Source organism: Apus apus, chromosome 4 (genome assembly GCF_020740795.1).
Source record: "Apus apus isolate bApuApu2 chromosome 4, bApuApu2.pri.cur, whole genome shotgun sequence".
Lineage (NCBI taxonomy): Eukaryota > Metazoa > Chordata > Aves > Apodiformes > Apodidae > Apus > Apus apus.
Genome location: NC_067285.1, coordinates 70489655 through 70515521, shown reverse-complemented (window position 1 = coordinate 70515521; position 25867 = coordinate 70489655). Strand labels below are relative to the sequence as shown.

The window sequence follows — 25867 nt, the reverse complement described above, 5'->3', positions numbered from 1 at the left end:
TGCTACATCAAAGCAGTCAGACCTCACTCCTGGAGCATCAGAGCTGGGTGGGATGTAGGCTGTTGCGTTTCTTGGGTGAATGAGACACCATGCAGCTTCTGAGTGCTGATGGAATTTGAGCACAGCTAAAACTCAGGCTAACCTTTACATCTTCCACCAGATCCATGTAGGATTGCTTCACCTGCTACTTAAACACCTGAAGTGTCTGCTGAAACCTGTGAAGGAGGTGGGATTGTGTTGCCAAACAGCAAATAAAATGATCTTTGAAACACTAAACAAATCAAAGCTTGCTCCTGTCTTAGGTAGATTAAATAATTTTCATCATTTAAAATAGGCCTCATGACTACCAAAAAAATCTTCCATCATAATTAGCAACAGGAGGGGAATTGTATGCAATATTCCATATTGTTTCAATGGAAAAAACTTCAGTGGAGATGGGGTGGATCTCACACACAGCAATTTAGGAAGGTTAGACAGCTGTCAAAATAAATTGGAAAGTGTTAGAAGCTTTCTTAATAGGATCAAAAAGAAAGGGAGCCAAGAATGGGACCTAAGCAACAGCCCAAAGCAAGCAGAAATAGAGGCAAAGCTTTCCAAGAACCCATGAGCTACCTGAGCCCATATACCCAAGAAGATTCTAGGATCGCCTTGCAACCTATTTGACATTTTTCACCATTCTGCATTTTTTCAGGCACAGATTCTAGAAACTGGTTTAATCTACGTTAAATTAGTTAAGCTTTGACCTCTCAGTTAAAAAATATTCTAAAAATACCACCTAATTGTTTGGGGCTTTTGTTGTTGAAATGCAGAAGCATCCTTTCTGGTTTTGGTTGTTTGTTGTTTTGGTGGTGGTGGTGGTTTTTAAATTATGGACAGATTTGGAAGCAGCTATCCAGGTTGATTCCAAAAGTCTGGTCTCCTGCCAGCTTCTTTACTGTGTTGGACAGGCAGTCCACCAAACAAGCCATGTTGAAATTATGGATCCCAGAACTTTCAGATCTGTAGTGGTTTGTGAGAGATACATCATAGAAACTGAGGTCCATCTGTTTGTTGGAGAACATAATTTCCTGTCTCCACCAAAATTAGATTAAATAGATACTAAGATATTTGTATATTTGTCTTCTTTATGAAACAAGACCATTTTTCACCTCACTGCCTTTGCAGAGTGGGAGAGATCATCACCTAGAACAAGCAATGCTGAGTTCTCTGCCCCTCTCTCCTGCAAGTGGTAAGGAGCAGCTGCAGCTCTGTCAGCCTGCAACTCTCAAGATGGGACAGAATACAAGGCATGGAAAAGATCCATTACCTGATTCATTTACCACAATTTCCTAATCTTTTCAAAGCAACCAACCATGTCAGTATCTGAAGGAGCTCAACAACCTTTAGTAAGCTCAGTACACTCTCATGGGTGGGATTGCAGGAAAAAAGTAGGATCCATCTCAAAATAAAGCCATCTAGGCTCCCCAAGGCTCTCTGGTACAGTCAGCAGCATTACTATACCACCTCTTTGAGTCTCAAAAAAAGAAAACACAAGGGAGTAAATTTTGCAGCTCCAAGACTGTGCTAAGCCAACATGCAATCATCACATGTCTATTTTATGTTCCGGTGCATATGCTGTTAGAAATTGCTAAATATTTAGGTAAAATCCACCTAAGTAAATCACACTAAAATATCCCCAGGGAAAACTATTGAAAATGACTTTGTGTTCACCAGGGGAAAGATATGAGCAAATCTACAAAATGTATTCAGGCTTACGTAACAACAGAGCAGCAAAAACATAAATGAAATGCAAATCAGTTTATTTATCTCCTTTGGGGTGATTAAATCATGTTCCCTTCTTTCCTTTCGGATGCCTGTGTGCTTGTCTGATTGTGCACTGCACCACCTCCTTACCATTTTTCCAGGTTTCCTATGGAAAAATGATTCACTCATGAGTACAGTGTATTCCTGCCCATGTAAATACATATGAAAAAAAATCATTAATAAATCATGTACTACATTAATGGGTACTCAGTGCTGAGAAGAGCAATAAAAATCACTATTCTTGGACCAGGATTTAAAATATAATTTGCAGGCAGAAATACATTATGTCCAGTTAGAGTTTGCAGTGCTTTTTGCTAAAAATTTCTGTTTCCAGTTTAGATCAAAATATGCTGATGACACATTACTGGGTCTGGCTGAACATATGCTTTGTATATTTTTATTTCAGAAGGTTTCTTAGAATTACAGGTTTGATTATTTAGAACAGAACATTATGAAAATGAAACCCAGCCACTCCTGTTAAGTGTATGAATGGAAGTATTTTCAAACTTTTCTGCCATTAGAAAAGAATAAAGTATAATGAATCATCTGAACCCTTAATACAAATAATGTGCTTAACTGAATTCAGTCTAGGACATTGTGTCCCTTATTTTATAGGCTCTTATGAATTTAGACTGGTTTGCAAATATGTCTTTATGAAGTCAACCTACCCGGGTCAAAAATACTCTACTGTGGGATATTACTAGAGGTAAAAAAAGCTAGCCTACATAAAAATTTATAAAGACTTTTTGACTGTAGAAGTAGGTGTGTTAGGGCTTTAAGTTTAACTCCATCAGTCTTGTTGCTGCCTGAAAGGTGCATGATTGTCAGGAATGAATTTACAGCCTTTTGACATCCCAACTTTTCCTGTTTGAGAACTTCCCTGATATGGAGATATAGCTTTGTCACACATCGCAATGTTGAAAAACAAATTGATTTATCATTCATGTGACTTAATTCAACAGTAACCACTTAATCACACTCCACAGAACTGTTACTATCTGAACACGCAACCAGCTTCAAGCAGTTCCCTTAATTCTTCTGATGAGGCAAGAAAGAACAAAAATCTATTGTATAATGTTTCATCTTTTCCCACTCATCTAAACTTGATCTTAACTAGACTTGAAGCCTTGTTAGGCTGATAACAAGATCTCTTAGATACAACCTTTCCTCCTCAGAGGACCAAGAATTATTCCTTTGGCTCTGTTTCCTGGTTCCTTCACTAGGTTGGAGCACCACCACTGGCACAGAAGCTGATACTGTTGCTTCGCCACGTGTTCTCTAATGAGCCTAGCAATGTCTTCTAAAACAGTTTTCTTAAGCAATTTCAGAGTGATTTTCAGAGTAAGCCAGCACCATTATCTGCCTTTTATAGATAAGGAAAATAAAGCACTGGGAAGTGAAATGGAAGATCGCTGGTCACTTGTGAGACCAGTGGATAGCCAGAAACAGAAGCCCCAGTTCCTAAGACCCCATCTGAGGCTTTATCATTCACAGGGTAATGCAGCTTTTAATTTTAATTTTAATAGACTTGTGTTTTGGTGTAACCTTAGATTAGGGTTTGTCCACCTCCGCATAATGCAAGTTTTACAGCCTTGAGAAAATGGAGCTGTTTCTGTTGCTACCAGCAACTGAGGAAGGTGACACTTTTCAGCCTGGCAGTGGAGGTTGCTGGGGTGAGTCAGCCCGGTGCTGTAATCAGGGAGATGCCTGGGCCTGGATCCAGGGAAAATTTGCCTTCTGGCTCACACAACTATTAAAATGCTACTAAGGGAGAGTAAGTGTAAGTAAATACAGAAGGGGACAAAACCAAAAATAGTTAGATTAAGTTCAGAACAGTCTCTGATAATGCAGAGTTAATGACTAGTAGACCACTTGCACCAGAGATCATATACAATGACATAGTCCTTTGAAGGGAAACACCATTATCCCTTAATCTTCCTTTCTGTGTATCTAAGCAAGTGTTGCCCAATTTAATCTGACAAAACCCTTGAAAGAATTACCATTGCCAACACAAGAAATTACAGATTCCTTTAGGCTAGATCTGGTACAACCGTGTCCTGTTCTTCAACTATATGATTACACCTGCCCTCCATACAGAAAATGCTTCTACAAACATTTGTATATTTTTCTCTCATAAATATAGCCTGTTGCATTCAATCTAAAAATAGTACTATCATTGATGTTGCATCTCTCATCTAATCAATCTAGTCCCAAGACCTATAAAGTCTGATGCATTAACTCCTATTAACCACACAATCATTGTCAACTTTACACAGCACTTGCAATCCAAGAAACACACTGACTAAAAACAAAGCTAGACTCCACATGAGAGGAACTATCTTAAGAATTCTCTTTTTCAATACCTGTCTCCCTGTCTATAACCTGTCTCTGGTTGGGTATAGCACATAGGTCCTGGCTCCTCCAGAGCCACACCTTTTTCCTCCAGAACTGGCAAATGCTGGACTTACAGCATGTCTTGAGAAGGAAGGAAAAAAGCCCTCTGTGTCCAGATTGAGCCAGCTCAAATTAAAGAAGTTAATAATTATTTAAAATACACCTAGGTTACTCAGAGTATCTGGATTCCTAACTAAATTACATCTTTCTTTGGTTTGGTTTTGGTGTCTTCATTTCATACAAGGACTTCAGCCAAAACCAAGGTTTTTCTACTACTCAACAAGGAAAATCTCATAGTCTCTGCATATGCATTGCATATTATTATTATTTTATTTTAGCTTCAAGTCTACACAGGATCTGAATACTTTTAAAAGCATGCACATCTGTTTCTCAGCTGGGGGTTATTGAGGACTATGCAAGTACTATTGCCTGTTTGCTATAGCATTTGTCACTTTGCAAAGACTACTCAAAGGAAGAACATTTCTTGGTACGTGTGAGCAGCTCAGGATCTGAGCTTTTTTGGTCATTAGGCTACCAGAAAATTAGCCAAACAGGCAATTTCTCTCCAATGCAGGATTTTAAAGCTAAGTAAAAATGGTAGAAATTTCCCTGCAGGTTCTTTATCTCACTGAGCAGCGTGTACTGCTAAGCTCTGCTATAGGTGACTATTTCTAGCATGCATCACCAGATTTGGTGCATTCAGAGGCAGAACCAAATTGAGGCAACCTTTAATTCTCTCTGGAAATGCACCTGAACCCAAGCAAAACAAATAGTGCAGGTTGGCAAGCATCAGTGTAATGTAGTAGCTACCTTCTTGTTTTACTCCTATAAAGAGTTGCTATGAAAATAAGAGGTGTGCTTTTCACAGAACTTCTGATTTCTGAGACCTAAGATTTTATTACCAGTGCACGTCACCCGACTTAAAACATACTTGTTTATGCTATAGCACTGGAACAACATCCTGGGTTGCCCTTCCTTGCGTTTATTACGAACAGGATCATACATTAATTGTACACTTGATTTGCTGATACATATGGAATAAAAATAGAGGAAGCCATCACCAGTCTGCTACCTTATTTTTCTCCTCCATGTGTCACTGAAGAGCCTTATGTCCTCCTCATAACTTTTTATGCCTGCGTGTGTGTATATGCATGTATGCACACAGCTTTTTGTATAATCAGAATGCTAATGACAGGCAGGCTGTTGAGCTAGTCCAACTAGACTCAATTACCTTAGCTATCCTCAACTATAAGTTACAGAATGACATTCAATCACCTAGTACATAGAACTGTAAAATAAAACATATAGTTTCTATTTGGGATAACATTAGCATCACAGCTGTGACCTCTTCCCATTAATTATGCAACATGGCTGTGTTGTAGGTTTCCACATCACAACAACGGAATTTGGACTGTTATAAACAAACTACGTTGTTTCTTGAAAAATAAAACCAACACCACAAAACAAACAAACCCCATTACTTCACATTCCTTTGTAAGATGGAGAAAGCCCAGGAGAGTTCACAGGGTAACTCATACCTTAAATTTTCCATCTGATGAGAATATGCTAACCCATTTGTTATCATAATCTGCAATAATGATGTCACCACTGGGATGCACAGCCACTCCTGTTGGCCGCTGCAACTGGCCAGGAGACCTTCCTCGTATGCCAAAACGGCTTTTGAACTGACCATCATTGGAAAATATCTGTAACAGAAGAAATGCATTTTAAACTTAAGTCTGCATAGTAATACCATATATTTCTCAGAGTTTAGATTTTAGCAAGTCACTAACACTATTGTCAGGAAGAGGGTTAAGAACATGAAGCACTTTCACACACTCCAGACATGAAAGCCTAATTTAAGAAGAGGCTTTGACCTGGACTCTAATTTCAAAATAAAAATGTTCTCCACACTTAAATTGCACTGCTTCTTCAGTTATCTCAAAGTACTTTACAAATATTAGTGAATTAAGCTTCACCATGTCCCTCTGAGTTGGAAGGAAGTGGTATTATTCCCATATTAGAAACAAGAAAAATGAGGTAGAGTGACTCAACCACATTCAAACAATAACTCTGTAGAAAAGCTAGGAATAGGACCTAAAAAAAAATTCCTGAGAGATGCTTTAGCCATGCAAAATTCAGTCCACTGATAAGGAGTCCCCAGTCCAGGGTGAAGTTCCTCTGAGCTGGCTGCAAACTAGGAAGTGTGAGGGTGCTGATGAACATTGGGCTCTGTCTCCTTGAAAAGGCCTAGAAGTGAATTCTTACTGCATGTGGCTTGCTGCTTCTCACATACTGAAGGACAAAGCCACACCCTGATCCCGTGTTCATTGCTACCACACGGGCAGCCTAAAGAGTGATGACAAACTGTTAATGGTAAAAAAGATACATGGCAAGCAAAAGAAAAAACATAGCTTGATTTTCACACAGGTTAAAGAAGCCAAGAAATCACAGGTGTCAGGGGTGCTATGACAGAAAAGATTTGATCATTATATCAGACAGAAAAATCAATTAAGAAAGCTAAGTCATTTGAAAATGACATCTACATGTTTATTTTTATATTTGTATTTGCTTAAGAAATTATATTTGTGGCACCTTCCCCTAGATTTATATTTGGAAAAACTGAGTGATAAATCTACAATGTAACATTGTATTTACAAAAGGTATTTTTGCAGATTATCAGACCACTTGTTTTATGCATTGCCAAACATCATGGGGAAGGAAAATAAACTCTGATATACATACTAGATATAGTGTAGATTTGAAAAAGATAGCTGCAGGTCAAGAATAATAATGGATGATAAACAACTTGGACTTCCTCTTTATTTTCTATTATCTTCTTGAATTGTACAAAACATGCCTTTCCTTTACTACAAATAAGGCAGAGGTGTGGAGGAAGGGAGAGAAAGAAAAATTCTCTAAGTGGCATATCCTCATACCTGCACACACTGGTTGTTACTGTCTGCTATTAATATTTTTCCATTTGTAGATGCTGCTACACCTTGAAGATTTGTAAATTCCCCTTTGTTTCTTCCTTTGGTGCCTAAAATTGAACACAAAGCACATAAGAAATCAAGTTAGACAGGACTAATCAGTCAGGACCTAAATGCCAACACATGCATTTATTACATCCTTGATCTATTATCTACTCTTCTAATTTGAAGAATTCTTATCACTGCTACAACTTCAAAGAACCATCTCAGTAACAGATCCACAATTGGAAGTACAAGAAGGAATTGTTCTTACTCTTTGCCATGTATGCCATCTACACCTCCATCAGTGTAATTACCTCTTTGGCCTTCACAAATCAGTTTCCCAATTTGCCTCTTGCATGAGAGAACTAGTAAAATACTTTTTTCATAAGTCATGGACTTTTTTTAAAAAGCGTGGATTTTTATCCGACTGACAAGGCAATGAAAGGGGTGGTATTGTGGGAACATATAGACAGAGGCTAAGATAAGAACCTGGATAGATTACAAGGTTTTAGTACAACAAGCTAAATCTCCTCAGTGAAGTCACAAAGTTGAGATAAAATATATCAGGGACCACTTTGTGTGGGACCATTTCAAGACAGGGAAGTTTCCTATTCACTCATACACAGTTTTCAGTCATAGGCTTTAAAAATTTCCTTAGAAGGGAAACTAAGATGAACAACTCATTTTGAATCATTGGAATGTGGACGAGTGAAGACCAACACCTGGAGACTGAATTCTTCTATAAAGACCTTAAATAATTCTAATAAAGCAGTATACAAACACTGAGAGGTCCCATTTTTACCAAGACAAAATGCTAAACTTTGTCTTCTTCTTCCCAGTGGGTTAAGGACACAAGGAGCTGTAAAACATCAAATTTTCACAGAAGTTCATTAAGTTTAGATGCCTCATTACTTAGTTGTTTTTTTCTGAGACATTCTGAGGAGCGTCACATAGTAACTGATGTCTTTAAGAGGTCAGTCCTAAAGTGGCTGATCCAAATTACACATGGAGCACAGAAAGTGTATCCAGATTCCTCTGTTGTTTGTAAAGGATGCTCAGGGGTCTTCAGACAAGACTGCATTTATAATCTTAGATCCCAAGTGTATTCGTAATGAATGAATGACTTTTGAAACAAAAAGGCTGTTCTTTCCAAGACTTGGATGCAGCACTATTTTTCCTGGTGAAGTATTTTTACAAGCATTCACTGGCTGTGTATTAGACATTAGTGGGTTTCAATTCATGGTTTTAACTGCAAAAGTTGTATTTTATTTTAGTCTGTCCAAAATATCCTGGAGCTCAGTGATTAAAACTATTCTGACTGTGATGCCCAATATAAGACATGCATATTAGCTCTAAGTTGTATTTAGCTTTCATTAGGGCAGTGTACACTATTAACACCCCTTCCTTCTGCTGTGAGTGATGGCTGTTGGTTGCCTTTTTCCTGTCACTGGCTCACAAGTAACACTTAATTCCTCTGCATTTCATGCTACGAGCATGTCCCTTTGTTTCAGTGCTTGTTTTCTTGAACTCCATATGCTGACATCTTCTGAACAAGGCAAATACTTGTTGTGTTTTGTACTGCAAGGGGAAAGTACATTTCAGGGAATAGTGAGTTACACACCAATTACATTACCCACGCTGGAGCCATTTTGGTGTCCTTTTTAATGAGCAGTGCCTGAGGGATGCATGCAGTAATTTTTTTTCCACCATATGCCAATGATAAATTTACTTTTTGCCTTTTAGCCAAAGACAATGGATGAAAAGGGAGAAACATTCCTTTTACTACTTAGAGCAAAGGAAAAACATTTGTTCGAAAAGAAGAGGCGCAAGTTACAGCATCTGGAACCAACTAGCACAAACATATGGTCTTTACCCTTAAAAGAATGTTCTTGAAAGTCCAGAAATTTCATTTTTAGAGATAAGAGAGACCTATATAAAGAGTTACACAGAGAATTCTTTAGTGGGACCTTGTAAACATACATCAAAGGAAAACCAGAAGAAATTATCCAAGAATGCCATAGTCAGATTTCACAGTAAGTTTAAGAATAGTATTTTATTAACACAGCGTGCAGATGAAATTCAGCTCCATGCAGAGTCCTTGTACATAGCATTTTGTAGCTATTAAACCCATCTCAGAGATCCTAATTTGTAGACAGGTAAATTATACAGTCCACTCTGCAGTGGCACAAATTTCTCTGAGGAAGAAAACTGAGGTTAGGGAAACATACCTTATTTCCCAACTTATGTTCAAGAGGATAACAGATAACTTTGAACTTTATGATTTGAATAATTCCCTATGCCAGCAAAGATCTGAATCCAAGCACAGGTAGTGGCAGCAGTTCAGATGATGAGAGGAAATCTTGTAATAAAGTACGCCAGCCCCTGGAAAAGCAGGATCCTGCAGCTGACTCTTTAATACCAAGGGATGATAGCTCCTTCCTGTAAGTAGAGATTCCAGCCTTCTAAAATACCTGTCTGATACAGCAAATCTCTCATTGCATGATACCATCCCTCTGTATCAAGGCACCCCATGCTTTCTCTTCTTTCCATTATGGGCAGTCACCCATCACTCCTTAGCCTAGGGAGGCACCAACATCTCAAATGCACAGGGATGGGGCTAGGAAACAGTTGTGGGATTCTTGTTCCAGTGTTTCCCAAACAGCCTGGTTTGGAGATGAAAGCCCAGCCTTACCTCCCTCCTGTTCTGAGCTACTACAGGGCACAATGGAGTAAAAGATATTTTGCTGTAACTTCTGTGACAAGATGCTTGGGATGTGGAGAGGACAGCAGGTTTTTCAAAAGCACAAGCTGAAGAGAGTTATTAGGAAGCAGATCTGTGGCCTGTGGAACAGCTCTTTTTATACCATCTTTGTATCCAGTTCTCTAAATAAACAGTCAGATTTCCTTAGCCCTGTCTAATTCCTTCTGGTATTACTGAGTGTAACCTGCACAAACAAATTAATTCAGCTTTGCAGATATGCTTTCAACAAGAGTATACATTTTCAGCTCAAGACAATCTAGTACACATAAAAGGCTTCATAATTTCAATCTGTTTTACTAATAATAACCTCCTTGCTTGCTAACCTAGATTTACCAGCTTCCTAAAACCCAAGGAAAAACTATGTCACTGCCCTCAGCAGGAAGGAAATGAGAGACAAAAACCCTGCAGAAAGATTAGGGATTAATGAGGACACTTCATAGGTTGCAAATAGCCATAACCTATTGTGTAAGGACCATTTATTTCCTGTCTACAACACTTTACATACTTCTTGATGTGTTCTCTACATAATACTGAAAAAAAAAAAGGACAAAAGTAAGCGGCATGGAAATGTGTACCTACATACTGCAGACACAGGTATAAAGGAGTTGTTTTCCTGTTCCCTAGCCTTGGTTCTTTTTTCCTCAAAGTGCCCTATCCCATGGCAGATAGAGCTGAAAGACAAAAGGATCTGTAGCAATACTGCACTGAATCAGATTGTTAAAAAGCTCTGTGTTTATTGTAAAATAAATGTCAATGGTTCTAAGCCAAGTTCCCATGTAAATCTAGGTTTTAAAATCAATCAGTCTGTTGGATGAAAGTACACAATGTTTGCAACCTTTAAAGAGGAATTAATAATTCAGTAGGAGCTCCAGGAGACACTCCCACACACTATTACTAGTGAAGTTTGGGTTGATTTGCATTGATTTCCTTTACACAGCATCTGTCCCTAAGAGCTTGGCCAAGACCACCTCCAAGCCTTGCTTGTGCAGTAAAGCCCCTGCTGCCACAGCGAGGTATGCACAAACCTGAGGGATAGGTCCACCTCAGAAGTACTTCTCTGCTAACACAGCAGCAAAAGCTGGAATGACATGAGTCAAACCAATACCAGGTCTCAGTTGTCAGGACATCAGATTCACACTGAGGATTTTGGTCAGAATTCTTCAGCCCCCATCCAATACAGGTATGACTGCAAACCTATGCGATGTAGGCCTGGCCAAATTTCACACTGGCTGTCACAAACCCAGAAGGAGTTCATGACAAGCCTCAGAAGGATTTGAGCTAATAGACTGGAAAATGAATTTCTATTTCCCTACTACTAGGCTTTCCTGTTTCTACAGAAATATTAATTCTTTATCACTCACTATTTTTTACTACTTATTAATGGATTTGTTCCAGAGTTCTGAAATACGGAATGAAGAACAGGTGTGCCAGAGGGGCCTCTGCATTTCATGTGTCATACTTCTGCAGTACATGGAACAACTGCACTTTCGTATCCCTTTCTTCTCCAACGTCCTTAGCCAGGCTGTAATTTGTCCAGGACAGGACCTTCCTGGAAAGGCAGAGAAAGGATGGGGGAAAGGGAGGAAGCAGGTGCTGCTTGCTACAGGGCAGATGGTTCCTCTGGGCCATCCATACGAGGGTCTAATTACAGTTGGAAAAATTTGTTTTTTCAAGAAGATGTGTACCCACGTAACCCACTTGTATTTTTGTAAAAGCTTAAAAAGTACCTATCTATAGGCAGCCCTGTTCCTTTCAAACAGGACAATCCAATGCAGAGGTTCAGACAGAGGCCTTCAAAGAAAATGAAAGAAGAAAGACCTGAACAAGAAGAATCCCTTTGGTCCTCCTAAGTCTCCTTTTAAACTGCACTAAAGCTATTATTACACAGGCCTTGTTCATGAGATTTTATGTGGAGTAAATTAACAGTAAGGCTCCTATTTGCTTTCAGCATTGGTAACAGAGCAGATGATGACATTGGCACCTGGTAGGAAGGCTGACAGAAGGAACTGTTAAAGGCACTTTCCCCCCCTCCCCCTCCCAAATCAGAGTGGATTACACACTTTGAATGTACCAGCTAAACTTAGATGCTCAGTTACATGACTGAACAGACAACTAAACACAGTCTGAGGAAAAGAAAAATGGACCTCTCTATCAGAGAGCAAACTCTCCATCTGGCTGCCAATCCCAAGCATAAATAAAGGAAGAGAAAAAGCAGGTAAAGTGGGAAACAGCACCACTACTGCTAAATGGTGTCAAAGAACCTAGTCATGAAAAGTGCCAAAAGAGAAAAAATAACTGAGATATATGGCACAGTATGGCAGAGCTAGAGCACAAGTTGGTGTCCTGGACAGAGCAGCTAACTGATGCCACCCATGGCTCATACCCCTACGTTGAAGGACATGAGACAGAATTACAAGGGTAGGTGGAAATGTCTGGCACTGTGATCATCCCTCACCTCCATTTACCTTTGCTCAGCATGGGTATAAGACACAGAAGCAAGGTAATGGAAAAGAGCCTTCCCTCTCACTTCAGTGCTTCCTATCTCTTGCAGAGGAAGAAAAAACCATTGCACAACAATAATTTTCTGAGTATCATAAGCACATTCCTGTTTTAATTTATATAAACGAAGTACATGCTACAGAGATACGCCATGGACACTGCCTTAGGAATCATGTCTGTTTAAAAAAAATAATTTTAAATGTTGAGGATATAAATTCTTGAGAAATAATAGAAGGAAGCAAGAAATACTCTGTTCTTGTAAATAATTAATTACATTAATGTATGAAAGAGCAGTCAATAGCTTGATGTGAACCACATGCCATTTTAAAAGCCATGAATAACATTGAATTGGTAAAAGATATAATGCACAATTCCCCATGACCAAAAGCACTTAGCTGTACTAATGTTGCATTAATGCTATCTCTCTTAATACTAGCACAAGAACAGTCTCCTGCTAGGAGCTGATCAATTTACTTGTGCATAAAAGCCCGTATATCAGCATATATACAATAGCATACTCCAGATACTTGGATGCCCGTGGGAATATTACAGTATGGTTCTCCAACACAGCTGTATGAGCTTCTGGCAGCCCAGTTGTAAGATTTATCTTGCCCAGATATCAAATCCAGATTTGGCCAGGGCTATCACAGGAATTCAACAATGGGTTCAAAATAGAGATACGCAGTTCAGTTGGAAAACAGTGGTAAAATTTATTTTACATTACCTCATCAGCAAATGAACCAAATCTTAACTTTTTAATGTGAGCTGAAACTGGAGCTAAATGAACTCTGAAATCCATGAAGGCAATCCCTGTGAAAGTGTCAGAAGTTTTACCTGTCTTCATTCATTTTGCATATTTTGGAAGCTAGAGCACTACAGCTGCAATGGCTTAAGAGACCTTTCAGACAATGCACACATAAGCCAATATAAGCCCAGAGGGACATCTCTGTGTAGGGTCATTCCATGAAATGAGTGGCTGAGAACTGAACATGTAATAGGATGAAGTATAACTCTCTGCTCAGTTTTTCAATAAAAGAGTGATCCATATATCCCAAATGCAGACACTCATGAGAGATTTTATCATGCAAAAGCTCTGACACATGTCAGTCTTGTTCTAAATATTTTCTCTTCTTTTTTGAGTGTAGAAGGGTGAAGAAGGGGAGGACACAGAACTCAAAAATAAAGCACGTGGTCATGATTGCATCACAACAAAAAAGAAACGGCACTGCACTTTTTGAAAAACAAGACTTCTAGAGTTTATGGTGTCTTGGAGAGAACAGTTAAAAAATATAAAATCCAACAAACACCACCACTACCACCAAAACCCAAACCAGTCCCACACCTCTATTTGGTCGTCAGGCTAGAAGCTGCTAACTAGAAGCAAGGTATACAGAAGCAGAATTTACAAACTGAAATCACTTTAATCCATACCAAATGCTTTGTAATAAGAATATTAACAATTTTTAAATAATTTCTGGACTTCATATTTTAAACTGTTTAGAACTAGGATTTCCACACTGGGACAGATTAAAGTGAACAAGAGAGCTTAGCATTCAGTGAAGGTGTCAGCCATAATGTGTAACAGAGTTCCTCCTGTTACTTAGAGGTATAATATACCTGTGCACATTTTCCTATCCTGCTCCTACCTGCTACAGTCCTGCAGACTCTTTCTGCCTGAATCTGTGCATCCAGCCCCCTCTCTGTGTAGTATACAGAAAGTCACAATCTTTGCAGAATAGATTAGAGAGATAGTGTCCTCTTAGACAGGGTACTAATTTTACAAAAGTATTCTACCAGTTTTGGATGATACAGCATGGTTACTGCTGAGTAGGGCTGGGACAACTTCAGTATTAATTGTCCTACATCATATTTCTAACTTTTGACTCATCAGTCACCATAAAATTTAGCCTTAGTGACAGTAAAAGCCGGATATCATTGCTTCTGTAAAAAAAAAGCTTGGCATTTTTATATTTATGAGGTCATTTATTTTACTGTGAAATGCACTGGCCATCTGGGAAAGGCTGGTCATTTTATGAGTGCCTTCCTCCAGAGCTTACAATGTACCGTCCTATTCAGCAAGCAAAGCACGCTTCGTGAATAGATTTTCTGATATAAAAATATTATGTTATTGCATGTCTTTATCAAAGAAAGGAATCTATTAGAAATACTGACATATAAGAAATCAGATGGACAGGGTTAACCAACTGACAAATGGTGTCCAGATGAATTTTCAATAGACTCATGAAAGATCCCTCCAGGATTAACCACAATCCATTCTCTGCTACAAAGGGGAAAGCCACCTTGCCAACTGGCTGTCAAACTTGGGAACACATACTGCTGAAATCCAAACTTGTATGTATTACGAATTAACTTGCTTTTTTCTTTCCTTGTGCAAAATGAAGAGTATTTTCTAACTATATAAGAAGACATTATATAAACATAATGCCCCAGGGTACAACCTTTTAAAATGACAAATTATCATCATATAGTTTTGAAACAGACTACATCAAAAGACCTGAAAGAAAATCACATTAAATGACACCAAGACGTTACATTTTTACCAAGCATTAGAAGTCCACAGATTAAGAGATACCATTACACTATATAAAGGATTAAACATATTTAGATATTGAAGGAAGAAAAGCAAATGAAGGAATAAATAATTTTGTCCTATGCCAACATAATCAAATAACTATATATGACCACAGGATTTAGCATGTATAGTTCCAGGTTAATTAATAAGATTGATCTTTAGGGCAATAGTTTTAGCAAACAAGTCCTCCTACATCCCTTCTTGCCATGCAATTTTTTAAAGGAAGTAATTTCATCTAATCTGAAGCATCAATCTTAATTTACTTTCATTTTATGATGGCTAATAGAGTACAGAAGAGGTGGTAAAATATTTTATCCCAAATCAAATGTCTGCATTTCTTCAACTTCTAATCAAGTATTTGCCACAAATGGAATTTCTCAAGTATATGCTTAAAAATTTACATATGAACAAAAGCCAGGAGTCCTAAAGCTATTATGAGGTTGCTCTACCTACAGATTTAGCCTTAAAAAAATTAAACATCTAGATTTTTTCATCTAGTTTCCCTGGGCTGTTTTTAAGTATGTCAATAGTTAGCAGACAAGTCACCTACCTACTCTGAAGATCAAATCATCTTCAATGGGATTCTCTTTTCTTTTGCCAGTGCTGTACATGCTTGCAGGTCTTTTCACAGCTTTCTGTTTCACGTGACCACTGCCAGGAGATTTAACACGCCTCTTAACACCTTCAGTTGTAGGGGACACATCTGCTGATCTGACCACTTTAAGTTTGAATGGGCTGCCCTTGATATGTTGATCATAAAGTCTCAGTGACAAAGTGAAGTCTCCTTCTTTCTGAACAGTATACAAAAATTCGTAAGTGCCATTTTTGTTGTCAAGTATTTCTCCATCCGCCACACTCCCGTCAGGTGTGCTCAGTTCAGCAGTGAGGTAAGCATTCCCAGATTTACAGAGCTCCCCATCTTTGTCCTTAGTTGTGATGGTAACAGACATGGGCTGTCCGATCACTGTCTGCCTCAGTCCCTCACCTGTGGCAACTGTTTCAGAGGCAACAGCATTGGTGGTTAAAATAGTTCCCAGATTGTGGATGGACTTCTTCAGGCCTTCTGTTTCCACGATGAAGTCCAACTGATCATTCTCACGTGGCTGCAATGGGAAGTCCCGCTCGGCCAGTTCGTTCAGCTTGTCGCTCATTTGCTTCTTCACCAGCAGAACTTCTGTCTCAGTGCCGTGGTTGAGGGCTTGGGCTGTAAAGTTGCTGCAACTTTTAATGCTTTCTTGTCCTTCAAGTAAGGTATCCAGCTGTGTCTGGAGGACCTGCGTGCATTACCAAACACCAGATTAGCACCATGTTACAAGAACTGTCCTAGCAGTATGTAGTAGCATGCTTTATGTCTGAAGGCTTTTGTAGAAACCTGACGTATAGTGCTTTATTTTAGAGTTTATTTTAAAGTTTCATTTTAAAAGAAGTACCACACTGATTGCTACCTGTTCTTGGAACGTCATGCTGCAACACAAAAAATGTACCCTGTTTTGAGTCGCAGAAGTTTGAAGTCTGCTCCATCTAACTCTCAGCAGTCACAGTTAATGAGATAGTTACCTGGAAATGAGCTGTGTGCGCAGAGATCGAGCTATTTAGGAATCACCAAGCCCACCAATAAGGGAGGCTGCAACACATTTCTTGATACTATTTATTCAGAGCCAAGGGAATCCTTGGGTTACTCCTCTGTGGAGATGGACAAGACAATACTCAAGATCTGTACTTCCATCTTGAGGTAAAGTGTGATTCCTTATCTCAATACCTGAAGAAAGGAAAAATCTCCCCAGCAGAAGTGGGTAAGTTGATTTCCCAGTTTCAGCAGGCAAGAAAGCAAAACCTAAAGGATGGGTTGTGGATATTGGGAAGATTTGGGTTGAGTAGCCTGAAATTATGGTGGGTAGCAACTAGCTACTCTATATTTAAGACTGAAAAAGAGTTTTTATTATAGGTTTAGTTCTGGCCCTCAGTCTAAAATCCTTAAAACAGTATTAACCTCAAAATTATTAGGTGTGGGCTGGGAACAAGGCTAACCTTTTTTTTAAAAAAAAACAACAAACAATTGGGAAAAGGAACCCTGAATTATAACAACATGGCAGAGAAACTGATGACAGTCAGGAAAGCCGAAACATTCCAGCTACCCTCCACACTTTCCACTGGCAAAATCCTCAAACCAAAGTCAGTCACACGTGTGGTATGTTTTTCCTACAGTGAAGAACTAGAGCACAGATATTACTGTGGATCAGGTAAGTTATTTTGTTGATGATCACTGTTAATTAAATATTTTCAAAACATTTACATTGATTTTAAAGTAAACTTAGAGCCTGGGTGTATTTATTGCTATGAGATACTGTTCTTTTGCTGAGACACACCATAGAACGACACTGCATTCTAAGGGCATTTTTCTCCTGAATTTTATAAAGCAACCTGCTTTTCACTCACTGAAGAAAACCCAGGCTAATGAGTTACTGACATGGAAAGTGTTAAAAACACAAAATATTTGGTAAGCAAACCAGAATGAACGAATTTCAAGACTACACTGAAATTTCCAGTTTCTGGTTTTCTAGGAATCTCTAAACCTCTCAGGATTCAATACAAGGCATTTCTAATCTGCCTTGTCTTCATTCCAGGACATAAGTAGTTAAACAGTATAGCTAATAAAGCTCCGTGATGACAAAACCCCATATGCTTGGGATAACAAACCACAAACTGAAGAGGAAGACAATTTGCAGCTATGTTTTAAAACCTTTATTTTTTCAATATAGTTTTCTTCCATTACAAAGATGGAAAGTATTCAGCCTTACCATAACTAATATTTAGAATGTGTTTAGAATATTTTACACGAGGTCTATTTGACAACTGAAACTGAATTGCCAGCTTTTAGTAGAGTGTAGCCCTTTTTTCATTTTTGCAAAGTACATGGCCAGAATGATGGAATATTTGGGTTTTAATTATTTTGCAGGACTACTGTTCATTCAAAAACAAAATCCAATTCCAATTGCTTATTTTATATAAACAGGTGAGATGCCTCTTCTACTGCTTCAGTGCAGCATTGTAAAAATCAGTTTATCTTATGCCCAAAATAGTTTTTAAACTATTTAAAATCCCATTAAACAACAAAAATATAATTTAACATATTCTACCTTGCGTGAACTTTGTACACATCATGAGTGTTTGCTTTGCTTGCTAAGAAAATAAGTTTTTGTGACACGTTGGATATGTGTAGATGAACCTGGAATCTAAGTCCACATTTTTTATGCCAAAAGCTCCTCACCTGCTACTTAGCTCTGGAGAGAACTAAATTATGTGTCCCAAGGGTTTTGGGCTCCCTGTGTTCCTGAAAGAACGTATCTTGTGCACGTGTTAGAATTGCTCCATTTTCACAGTCCCAGCAATACCTTCCTAATGATCAAGCCTGTTCCTGATCCAGAAATGCAACATTCCTCCAACTTCAGACATCTGGAGATGCTCAAGTTGCTCAGTAATTGCAAAGAATGCCCAAAGATGCCAATACTATCAGGCACTCCTGAAATTTCCAGCCTTGTAAAGGCTACTTTGAGGGAAGAGACCTTTCTTTTACATAAAATAGACAACTGATGTCCAGGAAGACAAGAACTAAATTCTTTCATTTGCCTGATTCAAACTTCCTGATCCTCAACAAAATCCTTATGCTCTAGGATACAGACTTATCTTAGTAAAAGGGCAGATTTCTGTTTACTTCCTCTGGAGCTTATTCTACAATACAGGGAGGAAAATGCAACATTCAGTCATCCAGGTAGGAAGTAAAAGAGTGATTACAGCTCTGGCATCTATTGTGCCCTGCATCCCCCTGAGAAAGTGAGATGTCCCTCCAATTTTTACTTTTTTCAGCCACTGACATCTAACATGAAACATGTTACCAGGCATTTGAAAGAAAAACAGTGCTTTAAAGCAAAAGAGTAAGCCCTGCTCAGTTCTTCAGGAGAAATTGCTTGGCCTGCATCTTCATGAGGAGGTTCACAGGATTGCAGTCCAAGGATTTCAGACTTCTCTTTGGTGTTGCCTTATTGTCATCTGCACATCAGCCTGTTGGCTTTAAGCAAATGCCTGCTTACTGTGTTGGCCATTTTGGATCCTCACACACCATGCACAAGGGGCTACCTGCCCACACAGGGTTTCAATTCCGTTTCCAAGGCTGGGTACCCACAACCAAGGCTCTGCAGCACAGAATTTCAGAAAAAATAAGTTCTCCTCTGAATCTAAGACACAATTTGTCAAACTGGTGTCCTGCATCATTTGTAAAAACTGGCTGATTAACTTAATAGCTTTTCATTGAAACAAAACATGCATCTTACTTTGTGTTTAAGGCCATAATTCACTTCCAGTTCCATAAGCAGCACGCTCTTTCGCACATTTAAAGTCTTCTGGAGTTCATCAAAAGTGGAATGAATGTCATCTACAATGCTAGCCTTTTGGTTGGTTAACTGGTGTATGATTTCAGATATAAAATGAAGTGCTGAGTCGATCTCTGGAAGCCTGAGGGAGGGATTAAATTACAAAGATTGCTGTTTCAAAAGTCATTAAACATTGGCCCTTGCCCTGATATCTTTTGATGAAACAATCTCATCAGCAGGCTCTCTTTAAACTCACTCATTTCCCAGAAGTTTCTTCCTTTCACAACCACGTGGTGGTTTTGGTCTAATAAAATAAGGCTAAACCAAGGCCCTCCCTTGTGAAAATCCATTAGACTTTAGGCATTTCCAACAAGGAGGACTTAGATTCTCTGTCCTTTATGCGAATGTACCTACTCAGGAAGATATAGCTAGATCTACCCCAGTCTTTTTGTTTGTGTTTGGTTTGGGGTTTTTTTTTGTTTTGTTTGGTTTGTTGTTTTTGTTTTAGCTTTTCTGCCACATTAATGTTTATACTAGTCTTTTGAGCATCCATTGAGCATATATTTATAATGACATTAATGACTGGCTACTTCTTTTCTCCTTAAAATTTTATGTTCATTCTTGGGAGGACACTTGCATTTCTTATGGCCTCTGTTTTGTGAAAGACAGGAATCTTTTACTCTTCTCTCTAATCTTTCACTGCATCACACACAATGGATTTTGCTCCTTATGCTAGTTTCATTATCTCTGTTTTCTAGGTTAAGGACCATGGCACTAGCACATTAAAACATCTACCCTTGGCAATGCAGGAAGCCAGTGGTAGAAATGAAAACAGCAAATAATCAGTGGAGTCTCCATACCTTTTGTTGACAGCATCTAACTGGACTTGGAGGGAAGCCTTGTGTTGCTCCACCACATCCTTGAGTGGTACTGTGGGATGCTCTGCATGTTCTCCCTCTGTACACTCCCGGCACATCGCGGTCTCGCAGGACTGGCAATAAAACTCCATCACCTGGAAAAGCAGTGCACAACTCTGAAACATGGCAGCAGTAACATCACTCAAAACACTTCTGACAGGGTCTTGAACTCATTACCAAGCTCTGAGAAAAAGTTTCTGCTTTCTTAGACACCAATAATTTACTGTCTAAAAGATAGCTATTATTCTTACATGTTTCATATCAAAATGCTGGTTTAAATGCATTTTCTTGTATCAGAAAGTGGCACAACAGCAGCCTGAGAAACACAATGCTGGATTTCAAGGCTGACCCTAACATCATGTTTATACTGTATAATAGTAAGTCTTGGTGTCTCTCTCAAGTACTCTGTGATACAACTCAAAATACCAGGGCATTCAAAGTCCCCTCTCTAATTCAATCCTTCATCTCCCCAGAGGATCTGCCAAAGAAAGTGCAGACTCATAACAGGGCCACCCATAGAACATGAACTTGATGGAGCTCACCAAACAGCATGTTTATTTGCTAGAGAAAAGCACAATCAATGAACCAATGTGCTGCAGGGAAAGATTTCCATATCCCATTACTAATCCCCTAAAACCATCAAAACCTCATATCTGAGATTATAATAAGAGTGCTGATCTACACTTGAAAGAGTAGGAGATTGCAACCCGTTATGCATCGAGTAAGATGCTGTATGGATATAGAAAAGATATGTATGTACATGTAATAAATACCCCAAATTCTGAATATATTAATGAAAGAAAAGAAATACAAAAGTACTGTTCCCAAAATCATACATTAGTGAATGTATTGCACATATATACAAATTCAGCATGAGACTTTCTTTTACAGCTAGGAAGTCCTTAAGCACAAAGGACTTATAAGTATATAAGGAAGTTTGTAGTATATGTTTCAAAGCAAGACACTGGCAACTCTCTTGCATTCAGAACATGGCATCACAGTCTTGAATAACTCCACTTCTGGCACTCGGACCTGGGGCACAAAGACAGTTGTGCCAGAGATGTCGATTGACAACAAGATAGTTGTGTAGAACTGGCTGTTTTCAGGTGAGCAGAGGGCCTTGTAACAGCACTGTGGCTGGCTGCTCCAAGACGTTTTAAGAATTAGGAGGGAGAAGTAAGAACCATGATTTACATGTGGCTGTTAGCATTAATAGGGATTTTTCTCTGGCAAGCTCCTTTCCATCTTACTCCCATTCTTCCCTCTTATCTCAATTCACACAATAGGTATTCATATGTGGTGAGGGTTTAGTCACTTGTTAGTCATTCGTGTAAGCCACTTTGCAGAAAATTTAAAAGCTGCTCTAAATAAACTGTGTAAGATCAAATATATAAATCAGCAAGGGTAAAAAAATAAATAAAAAAAAACCGTAGACCTTCTAAACAGTGATGGCTCTCATCAACACTACCCAGTCACTGTGAATTTAGCAGTCTCACAGTTGTAGATCCTGTAAGACCTGACAGTTAACTTACGTAGGCACTAAGATGTGATGCAGTCTTACAGTGCTTAGAGGAATTGAGTTAAACAGAGCTTAGAATATAAATCTTTTCAAATGCTTCAAAAATGTGCAACAAGAAACAACCAAAAGGAACAATATTTTATTAGGAAACTTAATTCTTTTCATATGGTCAAAAAAATTCATTTCTTTTGAATGAATGTCAAAAGTTCATCTTTCTGCCTCTTCATAATATAATGCTTAGGTTCAAGATATTCAAGCAAGCCCTTTACTTATTCAGTATTTTTGTCTTTGTATACAATTATTACAATAATATTTGGTATATTAAATTTTAGCCTAATCACTTTTCATAGAATCATAGAATGCTGGACTGGAAGGGACCTCAAGGGTCATCTGGTCCAACATTTCTAGGTAGGAAGACAGTTTAGAGGCAATGGCTGACCTTGTCAGGTTGAGCCTTAGAAGTGTGTTCAGTGTTGGGGAATCCACCACTTCATTGAGGACATTATTCCAAAGTCTGACTGTTCTGATGTCCAATCAGGATCTCCCCTGGGGTATCTTGCACCCATTATCCCTCATCTTTGCCATGTGACTCCTTATAAAAAGGGAGATTCCATCTTCTCTGTAGCCACCCTTTCAGTACTGGAACATGGCAATAAGGTCTCCCCTAAGTCTTCTTTTCCTCAGGCCTTTCCACTCTACCCTCAGTGGCTAACATGGACATCACTTTTTGTGACATTCCCAGAAAGCTTTTCATTATAACCAGTTTGCTTTACAAAACACCTCAGAAAGAAAAAGTTTGCCTGAACCCTTCCTTTCCAAATTGAAAGGAGCTCTTGGGCAGGATATATTACAGCATCTAACACAGGCTTCAGCTGTATTTCCACTGAAGTCAACAAGAACATTTCCATCAGCTGTAATGAAATGTGAATTAATACCCACTAGTTCTGAAATCCTATCCACTAACTCCCACCTTAAAACAGAGAAGTATATTTCAGCACAATCATCTAATTAGAGACCCACGCATATCTTCACTACTGCAATTTAACTGAATTTACAGAAACTTTAAATTTGCATAATCAAGGACACAGGTAATCTGAATTAGATTTCACAAAACCAAAGCACACCCATCCCAGCCCCTCAAAGTTCAGATCTCAAGATCTCATCAAAGACAAGCACTCCTTATTTGAAATCACATCTGAATAATCACATTGTTCATCCTCTACTTCCTATTTGTTTGAATCAAAACAGCAGTCCAGAGAAAAAGGATGAGTCTGCTCTTTGCCAGCCATCTTCCTCATGTTATACACATGTTAATTCCTCTGTCCCAGGGCTAATGTGTACCTTAGCTTTATATGTTTTGGCTTTTAGAAGAATATATGTTTGGATTACCTAAGGGCACTTCTCAGATATCTGCCAAAATTCAGACTGTGGCCTTTTATTCTCCCTAGCCATAGCTTTTGCCTTATCCATGAAGTAAATCTGAAAGCTTTAAGACAATTTTCCAATAAGTTTATAAGGCTTGCATGTCTTAAACCCTAGGCTTACATAAAAGTGAACCATGCAAATCCTTTGTATGAATTTCCACTTCAGTCAGATATGATTGTATCAGTCATGCTATTGCTTCCTAACTATACTAAATGCTCCTTGTGAGGCAGAACAAAATTTCACCAGCAGTGAGCTCAGTTTATTAGTTCTAGTGCTCATTAAGCGCCTAACTCAGACATTATGAATTTTGTATCTAGCCTCAATGACACAGTGAATATGACAGAGTACAGAAAAAAGTAATTCTATTTTAATGGGATATACAAACAAGTGACATGGTGGAAAGTACAGAGGTGAAGAGAAAAACACAAGATTCAAAAGATATGTTCTTAAGTCATTTAATCAAATAGCTGCTTTTGTATTTTTCTAAGAGAAGCATACAAGCAGTGAGCAATGCTTGCACAAGTTCAGAAAATGTTTTTCTGGACAAGGTCTTATACCTCTTAAGTTGCCAGGCTGTTCTACGATCTTCTGAGAAAAAGCTAGTCAGAGATAAGGCATTCTCTCTTGTTACAAGCGTTTAATTTAATATTGGGTATGCTCTCTTGTTACGCTCCATAGGCAGAAAATACACTGCACCTGTAAAAGCATGGACCCGAGCCTCTCAGCTGACTTTCACTTTGAACTCAAGTAAAGCTCAAGCATGGACTTTTCAGGATGGGTGACTGCAAAGAGGCTACACCACTCATTACATATTATGAAGTAATGGATGTATGATTTCACAGTCTTCCCCATCTTGGTTGTTTTACCTGGTTCCCAAATGATTACAGACCAATGTTTCCAAAGGAGGGTGCTTATATCCAACAAGAGCTACAGGTATCTAGCAGCTGAGAATAAAGCCAGTTTATTTTTAATGTGTAGATAGAAGATAACAATCTTATGTTAGGCTGAAAAGTTCCATAACACGTATGACCTACTACCCATATTACATATGTTTAACAAGAACATATATACGTGCTCTGTGTTGCGTGAAGCACTTGCTTATAGTTCAATCATAGGAAAACATCTCTCATGTTAAGATACTCCAAGCTAAGTTTCATTTTTCGTAAGAACACGCACAACAAAGTTGCCACAACAGAGAATGGGAGGATGTGCACAGAAGGAGTAGAATGCACACACATGTATGGAAAATAAGAGAGGTGGGAATAAGAGACCAATAGGAAGTGAAAGTTATCTAAACTGCATGGCCTGAGGAAGGCTAAGTTACAAGCAGACAGGTAAGCCAATGAGAAAATATCTGTGCATCCGTTCCTCTCTGATTTTAGTCAGAGAGGTTTAAACCCAGCATGGCTGGAGAGACTGAAACAAAACTTGTTTAAACAGAAAATTTTCCCAAAGGAATAAAAAGAAAATATGTTCATATTTAAATGAAATATACTTGCTGCAAATTTTTCTCTTGATAATAAAAATATAATGGGTCTGACCCAACCCCAAGCAATATGTAAAAACTGTGAAAGCATTCTCCTCCAGCTCCCACTTCAATCCTCCCTCACTCCCTGAAGCCCCCAGCAAAGCTGCTGGCAGCCAGGCATTTGCCACATGGAGCCCGCGGGCTGTGTTGCCATGAAGCCAGCAAAAGCCCATTTCCTCAGTCAGGGGTAAGGTGCCCAGCACCCTGCCCTGGGTGCCCTGCCCTTCAGCCAGACCCACCTGGCCAGCCTCATGCAGCTCTCCCCAAAGCTTATCTCAGCTCCTCCCATCACAAGGACTAATGTGTGCAATTTCGCTTTTAACTTCCAAGCTCATGGCACTTTAAATAGGAGTCATCCTCAGCCTATCCCCAGCCCTCCCAGATACTTAACAAATCAAAAAGATATTCCTGTCATGCACCACTCAGCTTCCTATAAGGCACACCGTGTTTCATGGCAAGCCAACTAAGTTTGTTTTAGAGGTCTTACAAACTCACCTTTCCCTAGAAAGGAGTCTTCAGAGAGGTCTAAGGTGACGTATTTTTAACTGTAGGCAAACCAGTTTTTTCTAAGCACTCCCAAAATATCATGAGCTGATAATGTAAAATGCAAAACAAGTAACGCCTTCATTTTGACTTTTTTCTGCATTTCACAACCAGATGGCTCCTATCACAATTGCTATATCAGAAAAAAACTATGTTTCATTTTAAGGAGAGGCAATAAATGCAAATAAAAGCTAGGAATGTATTAATCAGTAACCACTACACACACATAGGTATACACAAAAAAAAAAGTTACAGCAGTTATTCATTAATCAGAGTGTACAGCAAATCAGTTCTACAAGTCCACCTAATTGCAGTAGGTCAGTAAAGGAGAAGGAGCTCAGTGGCTTCTCTGTAAGAGTAATCACTATCTGTCAGCTGAATTATTCCTATGCAAATGATAAAGCTGAACTGAGGATCAAATAAAACATTCTCAGAAAGTGATCTTAAAATACAGACGTATTTCTTGGCTTGCATAGAAGCACAACAGCATTTGGTTCACAACACAGCTTTGCAATGTGCTCTACTTACATGTTTGCATAAGCC

At 38.8% G+C, this 25867-nt stretch overlaps 1 protein-coding gene across 9 annotated transcripts in view; it reads right to left on the bottom strand.

Annotated features, from left to right (window-relative positions):
• The window catches only part of TRIM2 (tripartite motif containing 2), an 88781-nt gene that overhangs the window by 10596 nt on the left and 52318 nt on the right, over nt 1–25867 (bottom strand). For all 9 annotated transcript variants that reach the window (XM_051617382.1, XM_051617386.1, XM_051617384.1 and 6 more), the window contains 5 exons: nt 20253–20404; nt 19354–19534; nt 15576–16299; nt 7137–7240; nt 5736–5903 (listed from right to left, as the gene is read on the bottom strand). In XM_051617382.1, coding sequence (XP_051473342.1) covers nt 5736–5903; nt 7137–7240; nt 15576–16299; nt 19354–19534; nt 20253–20404 — 1329 coding nt within the window. The remainder of the gene's footprint in view (nt 1–5735; nt 5904–7136; nt 7241–15575; nt 16300–19353; nt 19535–20252; nt 20405–25867) is intronic.